Source organism: Fukomys damarensis, unplaced genomic scaffold, assembly GCF_012274545.1.
Source record: "Fukomys damarensis isolate Sample0158 unplaced genomic scaffold, DMR_v1.0_HiC HiC_scaffold_5, whole genome shotgun sequence".
Lineage (NCBI taxonomy): Eukaryota > Metazoa > Chordata > Mammalia > Rodentia > Bathyergidae > Fukomys > Fukomys damarensis.
This window is the reverse complement of record NW_022900917.1, coordinates 66631560-66640790: the sequence shown is the minus strand read 5'-3', so window position 1 is coordinate 66640790 and position 9231 is coordinate 66631560. Positions and strand designations below refer to the sequence as shown.

The following is a 9231-nucleotide window of genomic DNA, read 5'->3' as shown; positions in this document are numbered from 1 at the left end:
CGCCCCGCCCGGCAAAGCCACGAGTTCCAGGGAGCCTCCCCGGCTCCTCCAGCCAAAGGCTGCTTTGGGCCCTTGGGCCAGCTTGGGTCGTGTTGGTCCGGTCCTCTCCAGCCTTGAGGCGGCATCCGCTCGGCTCTGTATCCCCACCCCATTCCTGTTACACACAACCGGCGACCCAACCTGGATTTGCTCGAGCTTGGCGCCCCCAAGGGTTTGGAGGGGACTTGGGTTCAGGGCATCTGGGGGCCCAACCAGGCGATAGCCTTCCGGCTTCAGCTGCAGAAGACCCCACGGGCTCACAAGTGAGGCCAGCTCTTCCTGCCAGTCCCCCAAGGAACACGGAGAGGGCCATTGAAAGTGAATAAATACACCAGCAGGCTGTGAGCGGATGGACTTTTACTTCATGAACACAAATCTCTTATTGACTCAACATTCTATGCTTCATTTTGCGTACAGGGCCACCTTCCCAGAAAGCAAATTTTTCTCTTTTCTCTCCCTAAAACTCTCTTCTCCTACTGTGCGTCCCCCTTGCAACAGTAAACATCAGGAGGCTGCCATGACCACACCCTATAAGATTTCTATGAGAAACTCCTTAGCTGCAATTCCCCACTATCTCCTCACAGCATCTCCCTTTCACACCTGCCCCTTCCTTTGCTACAGATTAGGGTGCCTGCTGCACCTCAGGCTTAAACCCCAAGGGAACTCCCTCTGCTGATCACACTGTTCTCCTACCTTTTATCTGGCACCAGAGAATTCTGCTCAAGACCCTCTGGCCTGCCCTAGTCATCTACCCAACCCTTAAAAGGATTAGCTCAGTGAATATGGGGCTTCACATTCTGCACCTTCCAGATACTGGCCCTGCAACAGGGCCTGGGAGACACACTTTGAAGCACTGGAGCATCCTTCATGGTTTGAGTGTGTTTACCTGGGACCTGAGGCCACACCAGACAACCTGTGTTCACAGCGTGACTGATGGTGGGACCTGTGGCTGTGCAGTGTCATCCTGACCTCTGGAGGGGCTGGACAGTGAAGTCAGGACCAGCTATTGCCTACGTGGCAGAACCCAGTAACACCCTGGAAACCAAGGCTGGTAGTACTTGTGCACACTGTCAGGTCACTGATGGAAGATGTGCACCTTGTCAAATGGCTGCACAGGAGAGGACCATTGGACATCCACACCTGGCCTTGCCTGTTGTTCCACAAATTTCCCAGAGAAATGTAAAAAAAAACACCTGTCTCCAAACTGACAATCCAAAGAATGACTCAGCCAAGTCCAGCCTGGCAAGGAACTGAATTTATTAGGGGTCACTTACAGAACAGTGAAGGACCAGTGGGCTACAGTACAGTATCACCTAAGTCATCAACCCTTCTTTATTGAGCCACTGATTTTATAGGGCACTAGTTAGAAGAGCCAAAACAGGATTAAAACAAGAAAGGTTCTTGGGAAATTTTGTGTCTACCATTCCCATATCATTCTTATCAGGAACTCTGCCAGGCTCAGCATGCACTTCCCAGCCATGGTGCTGCATACTGGTGCGAAGGACCCATGAACAGCTACTCAAGATGGAGGCACTTTGGCTAGAGTGGGAGGACAATTTTCTCTACACCCACACTCTGGCCCAGAGGCCCTCTGCTACCATGGTTTTCCTCTGTAGCAATTGCACTTGAGGCTTTCACAGCTTCCGGAGTCCTAGGAGTCCTACCAGTAAATCACTGGGCCTGAGGGTGTTGGTAGGGACCCCAAGGTCCCTTCTCACTCAGCATGAGGATCCAGTCCTGTGAAAGCAGTTGGCCCTGCTCATGTTCTCATTTCTGCCCTCTCCAATCAAGTTCACTGTTAGCATCCTACCCCTTAGCTGTCCCTACAGGGCATTTGCCCTGGCTTTGTCCTCTGCCTGGTATACCCTTCCAGGTGTCCTCCAACTCCACTTCCGGCAGGTCTTGATTCAAATGTCACCTCTGGCAGGATACCCTGTCACCTAGCCTAGGATCACAGCCAGGACTACACTTGACTTTTACCACCTAACTATGTCTGTTTTCTCCCCTTTGCTTTGCTCAGTATCCCTGCTGGTATTGATCTCCAGGAAGGCAAGATATCTACTCTTTCTGGCTGACATCCAGCAGCCTCAGAAAATGTGTTGAGTGGTGGAGGTGAGCAGGAGTGTGGGCGAGGTAGTATGACCCAAGGAAGCCCCAGAGGTAGCATCTGAGCTGAACTCTGTGAATTTCCTTCTTTCTCTGCCCTATAACCAAACACATACACTCTGTGGGGAGTTGAGAAGAGGTCCCCAAAAGCCATGTCTGTGTCCTAATCCCTGGTTCCTAAGAACATGGCCTTATTTGGGAAAAGGGTCTGTGCAGATGTAAATCAGGTCCTGAAATTAGGTCCTGCTGGGCTCAGAAAGGGCCCTGAACCCAACATTTGGCTTCTTTGTGAGGGAAACAGAGGGTGGCTTGAGGTGCAGAGAAACCAGGAATGCATTCACGCTAGGAGGAGCAGAGACTGGAGGACTGCCTGGATTTTGAGAGCCACCAGGGGTTCCAAGAGGTACCTGAAGTGAATTCTTCCCCAGAGCCTCCAGAAGGAGCCAGCCCTGCCCATACCTCCGGGCTGTGGACATCTGGCCTCAGGAACTATGACAGATGAAATTTGTGTTGCTGTTAACCACTTCATTTATGGTACTTTGCTACGACAGTCCTAGACTAATAAGTGTCCAGTCATGCCCTCTACAAAAAGAACAATAGTACATATGATATGTTCATGTGTGAGGGCCTAGTGCTTCCCAACCATTTAACACTATGATCCTGTGGCCTGACTGTTACTGCCAGCTCTCGGAGGTGGCAGCTGAAGCACATTCTCATTGGTTTTCCTCTGCTGGTGCTACAGATCCAATGTCCTGCTGCCCCTACCTCCATGCCTGTCCATCCCACATTCAGTCAGGCCCTTTATTGCATAACACACATTCTCTGGGGACACTCTTTCTCTGGGAGTCTCTGGATCTCTGGCCCGTCTGTCCTTTTATTGTGGCACTTAATGTCATCTGTAGGTTTAGTGCTCACCATCTTTTCTACTTTACTCTATGAACCTGCCCAGGCTCCTTGGGGTCTTTCTGAGCCCTGTGGGGATTTGGGTGGCCTTTTCTCTGAATTCCTACCTTTTTCTTTCTCACTGGCAGGTAGAAGATCTCTTGGCCCTCAGGCCTTTCCCAGGAGTGCAGACTGGACTCAGACATGCTTCCAAGATTAGAACACAGCTGACACAAGGGGCATCCCCCTCTGAGATGGGTGACAGGACTATGGCTTCTGTTTTCACTCTAAGAACCCAGTCATGTTGTAAGCTGAACTGGGAAAGCCAAATAGCAAGAATCTGCTCATTCTGGATCATAGCTGGCTGCCACCTGATACTCTTGAGAGATTGGGAGTGGGTGCAAATGAGCTTGTGTATGTGTGTGTATTTCCAATACTGATTGGAATCAGTGTTGATCAATACTGATCAGTTCTTTCAAAAAAGAAATCAGAAGGCTAGCAATAAAGTTTACTAAGAATTATATGAAATAGAAGCACAGAGACAGCAATGTCTATGTAGAAGATAATTGATAGCTATGATAAGCTTCCTCAGGATAAAAGGCTGTCAGTGATAGCCTTTCATACCACATTCATCAAATTTCCTTAAAGAGCTATTTGAACATTACATTTTCAGTTATTTCAAAAACTTGTTGAAAAGATCAAATTTCAGTTTTTCAACAGAACAAAAAAAAATAAATATGAAGTTGTCTGCTGGACAGACCTTTTAATAGACAAAGGTTATGTATGTTAGACTGTCCATGGAATGATTGTGGCAATGCACCATCACAGAGAGTGTAAACATTAAAAAATTTTGAGGCTGGGCGTGGTGGTGCATGCCTGTAGTCCCAGCACTCAGGAGGCTGAGGCAGGAGGATCGCTGTGAGTTTGAGACCAGCCTGGGCTACACAGTGAGTTCCAGGTCAGTCTCAAACTACAAAGTGAGACCCTGTCTAAAAAAAAAAAAAGAAAAAAAAAGAAAAGAAAACAACAACAACAAAAAAGTTTAAAGCTTTCCTTCTTTCTTTCACTGAGGATGAAACTCAGGGCTTTCACAATGAGCTACATTACCAGCCCTTCTTATTTTTTTAAATTTTGACACAGAGTCTTGCTAACTTGCCTTAGGATGGGCTTGAACTTGTGATCCTTCTGCCTCAGCCACCCTGAGTGCTGGGATTACAGGTGTGGACTACCATACCCAGTTTGTAAGACTGGATTTAGAGAGACAAGAAAACAATGCAATAACTCAGGCAAAAAGATTTGGACATTTTTGTTGAGATGATTGACAATAGATGTCAAAGGAAATTTTCTTTATTTTTTGATAATTAAAAATGGTTGGAACATTAAAACATTAACATATAATAACTGGCATAATGTGGTAATTTCACTCTCATTTAACAAATAGTCACTGCATTAGTTTGTTAGGCTGTCATAACAAATACCACAGACTGAGTGACTGTCAACAGCAAGATACATTTTCTTATAGCTCTGGAGGTTGGAAGTCCTAGATAAGGTGCAGGCAGGACTGATTCTCTGAAGGCCTCTCCTTGGTGTGTAGATGTCTTCTTCTCCATGTCCTCATGTGGCTATCTTTGTGTGTCTGACTCCTGATCTCTAATAAGGATCCCAGTTAGACTGGATCAGGGTCTACCCTAGTGACCCCATTGCAATTTAGTCACTTCTTTAAAGACCTGTATTCAAATACAGTCACATTTTCAGGTATCAAATTTGGGACTTCAATATTTGAATTTTTTTTGAGGGACAGAATCCAACCCTTAACAGTTACTTTAAAATTATGTTGTTCACTGTTAATGGAACCTTTTTTCTTTCTGGTAGAAGGCATCGAATGCAGGCCCCTCATGCAATACCTACATCTCCAGACCATTTTATTTTTTACTTTGAGACAGGGTCTCATTAAGTTGCTCAGGCTGGGCTTGAACTTGTAATCCTCCTGCCTCAGCCTCCCAGAATGCTAGAATTACAGGCATGCAACACCATGACCAGCTTTAGAGGATTATTAGAGGAATCTTATAATTTGAATGTATATTTTATAACATCAAAATAAAATCAACACTAAAACCCTTCCAAAATAGGAGATACTTGTTTTTTTTTCAGAAGTAAAAGGAAAAACCACATCCAATTCAACGGTTGTGGGGATTCCTTGGGCAGGTATGAACAGGTATAAAGTGTACCCAACCTCTGTCCAACCTCACCATGTAGCTATTGGGCATTGGTCTTAGGGTCCACCAGAGTGTCTTTGATCGTACTATAGTGTAGATCATGCTCTATGAGGACTACTAAGAATTTCAGGACAGCTAGGTGTGGTGGTGCACACCAGTAACCCCAGCACTCTGAGAGGCTGAGGCAGGAGGATGGCAAGTTCAAGCCTAGGGTAGGCAACTTAGTAAGATCCTGTCTCAAAATTAAAAATTTATAAAAGGGGATAAGGATGTAACTCAGTATGAAGGCCCTAGGCTAAATCCGCAGTACCACAAAAACAAACAAACAAACAAATAAAAACAAAACTCTTCAGGGAAAATATTTGTTAATAGTGTCATTAGGTTCTGCACCAGAATTCTCAGACTCATTCAGTATGAAGAACATAAAGCCACTGTATGTGAATGTGCCCAAATGCCCAAGAGCATGCAGTGTATTTTGAGACAGTTCATAGAATAAGGAAGAAGAAATTCCTCAGACTCTAAGGGCAGGAACTTGGCTGAGGACTGTTTTGGGTCCACCAGGACACCCTCCACTTCCCAGCCCAGGTGACGTCTAGTGTCTAGGATTTCCTTCTGCCAATATAACTTGTTTAATTTCTCTTCTTTCTGTACTTTATGATAACTGTAGAGCACAGGAAAAGAAAGGGACTTCTGAGCTATCTCTCCCCAGCTCATCATAGAGCAGAGGGCACAAAAGCTAGATTTGGCCCAGCTCCTTATAGTAATTAAAACAGGTCCTGGCAGGGGATGCTTAATATCTCCAGATTGAAGGCTGGGCCTCTTAGATGGCTTTATCTTCACAATCCCCCGTCTTCGGGGCTGTGGAGAACATAGACCAGGACAATGTAAAAGTATTTCCAAGAGTGAAGAGTGAAACCCCCCAAGAGTGACTTAACATGTGGAACCTGTGTGTAACCCCCAAGAGTGAAGTGTGGTATCTCATCAGACTCTATGAGTGACACCCTGTAACGCCTTGTGACACCCTACAATGCCGTAGGACGTATCTAACCCCCCAATATGTGTGAAGTGATAAACCCAAACCAGTGGTACACCCCAAGCTAGAACAGTGTATTAGAGAGAGTGCAGAAGACCAACTCATCCCACTCGGACGCCCAATCCAGCTCAACGGCAACCTGCCAGATGAGATCTCAGATGAGATCTCGGTTGAGACATTGGACGCCTGCCAGGAGTGGACCCCCGGATCGAGGAGGAGACAACCGGATTGACAACCACAGTCACCAGCAAAGGAGAAACAAAATCGCGCTCCTCGGACTTGTGCAGGTACAGGGAGTGGCAACTGGTGGGTATGAATAACATGTTTGATGAGTGACATATATATAAAATATATAAAAATCTAGTTGGCAACTACTACTGTCTCGACCTCCAGTTAGTGCACACTCCTGCTCGCAACAAGGGCTCATATCTGGATGTGTGGGGCAGGAAGGGTCCGGGTCCTTAGATGTCTGTCAAGCCTACTCTGTCTCCTCCATCTTTCTACTGGCTGCTTTTGGAAGTTCAACTGTCTGACTCTGCTCCTCTGAGGCGACCTGACATTCTCCTCTGGCTGCCTTAACACTATCTCTTGTCCCTTGGATATTTGCATTTTCACTACAACATAGGTCATGATTTGGGGACTTTCTGAATCTGGACATTAATGTCTTTGATCAAAGCTGGAAAATTCCTTGCCAATAACTTTCCCTCTGGATCTTCTGCCCCAGTTTCCAGCCCCCTTCCTATGAAGAGTGCATCTGGCACATGCTGACTGACCTTACTACTCTTGCTTTCCTCCTCCAGGTGGCTCTCTCCATAGCAACTCTATGCTATTCTACAAGTACCTGTTGCCCTCCAGATTTTTCTCACATACTAGGTAAAGCTGGATATTGAATTGTTAATCCCAGTTATTGTTTGCAGTTCTAGAATTTCTCTTGGTATAATTTCCACATTCCTGGTAGGAGCTCAGGCTTGAATCATGGGCAGGGTGGACATGGTTGTTGCAAAGTTGCTATGTTCCATGTCTTTTGCTTGATCTATATTTTCTGGGAGTTCTCATCTGTGTAGTTGTAGCTCCTGGTGCATACTGGTTTCTTTGATTATATGCTGGGCACTTCATTATTTTATTTGTTTGTTTGGACATGGAGTTTCACTGTGTTACCTGGTCTGTTCTTGAACTAATTCCTGGGTTCAAGTGACCCTTCTGTTTTAGACTCTCAAATAGCTAGAACCACAGGTGCTTGTCCCTGGTCAGCTGGCTCTTCTCTGAGATGTAGTTATAGGAACGAATGGAAGGTGCCACATAGTGTATCTTTTTCAGGAGGACTTTGTCCACTTGTGATGTGATGAAGAGTTCCTGGCCTGAAGCCACTTTAACCTATACTAAGGAACTAGAATCTGCAGACTACCCTCATAGGTAGACATTAAGGTCGAGAGCAATTTGCTCCTAGATTGTCACCCTGAAGGATATTTTTTTCTTTTTTTTTAAGTGGGAGGGTGTTTGAAGTTTCCTGCCTTTAATGAATCCACAGCCAGGTAACTGAAGACTTTAGCTCATCCAAACAAATGAAAATAATTTTATAATGAAAATAAATGCATTTATTGGAATTGGAACATAACAAATTAACAAGGTGTATTAGTCACCTTTCCATTTCTGGAATGGAATTCCTGACACCCACAAGTTAAATGATGAAAAGGTTTATTTTTAACTCAAAATTTTACAGATTTCAGTCCATTTTGCTGGTTCCAATGCAGCATCATGGTAAGAGGCAGTGTGGAGGAAATCTGCTTACCTGGTGGCCCTCAGGAAGCAGGGAGACTTGGATAAACCCAAGAAAAGTTATGCTCTTCAAAGTCAAGGTCCCAGTGACTCTCTTACTCCAAGTGGGCCCATATCCCAAAAGCTCATTTTTCCTGAGGGTGGCATAGCAAAATAGAAAGCCCTCTAGGTGTCCTAAATATAAGCAGTTCAAGAATACTTTGAGCAACGTACATAGCAGGATGACAAAAAAGGGCCTGACAAGAACAATTCCTTCAAGGTTTAGGAGAAGAAAAAGAGATGACATGAAAGTTGTTCGGGGAAAACAATAAAACAAATAAGCAAACAAAAAAATTAAAAATAAACAAACAAAAAAGTTAGTGAAAACTAAAAGGAAAAACTGGGAGGTGGGTACAGAAAGAGCTATGAACAAAAGAATAAATGAAAGGGATACAGACTATAAATGTAAAACGAACAGGATGTATGAAAGAAAAGGAAGAGAAAACAAACTTTTAAACCGAAAAAGAAAAAAAGTAACCTATAACAGAACTGGAACAAGAAAAATGACAAGTATTGCGAAACCAACAAGAAAAACACAATACAAAACAAAATTGATGCTATAATAAACGGAGAAACAAGAGCCCAGTTTCTGGGTCCACAGTGGCCCTCTGCAACAGCTGGAGGTAGGTGAGGTTCTCGTGCGTGTTGGGGTCGAAGAAGCCCTTGGTGTCGTCGCCCGGGTCCGCCAGGACGCGGCTCATCTCCTGGTCGAAGTAGCCGCGCTGGTAGGCCACGTCCACGGGCACCCGGTGGCTGTGCACGGGGTCGATGACGCCGCCCGTGGCGATCTGGGCCTCCAGCAGGCGGATGCCGTGGTCGCGCACGATGAGGTCCCTCTGCATGGCCTGGAAGAGGGAGATCTGCTCCCCGGAGTAGGGGTCGGTGTAGCCCGTGACCGCGCGCTCAGCGGACAGCAGCTTCTCCCGGATCTCACCGCCCACCACGCCCTCGGCCACGGCGTCCTCCACGGACAGCTTCCGGTTGTGCACGGGGTCGATGACGAAGCCGGTGGCCGCCTGTGCCTCCAGGAGCACCAGGGCCGTGCCGGGCCGCAGCAGCCCCTTCCACATGGCCTGGTAGATGCTCATCTTCTCCTGGTGGCCGGGCTGGCCCTTGGTGGGCACCAGCACCCGCGATGCA

General features: G+C 46.1%; 1 protein-coding gene across 1 annotated transcript in view; it reads right to left on the bottom strand.

Annotated features, from left to right (window-relative positions):
- Nucleotides 1-8443: 8443 nt before the first annotated feature.
- The window catches only part of Eppk1 (epiplakin 1), a 14307-nt gene continuing 13519 nt past the window's right edge, over nucleotides 8444-9231 (bottom strand). Inside the window, exon 5 of the mRNA XM_033759206.1 lies at nucleotides 8444-9164. Coding sequence (XP_033615097.1) covers nucleotides 8649-9164 — 516 coding nt within the window. The 3' untranslated portion in view covers nucleotides 8444-8648. The remainder of the gene's footprint in view (nucleotides 9165-9231) is intronic.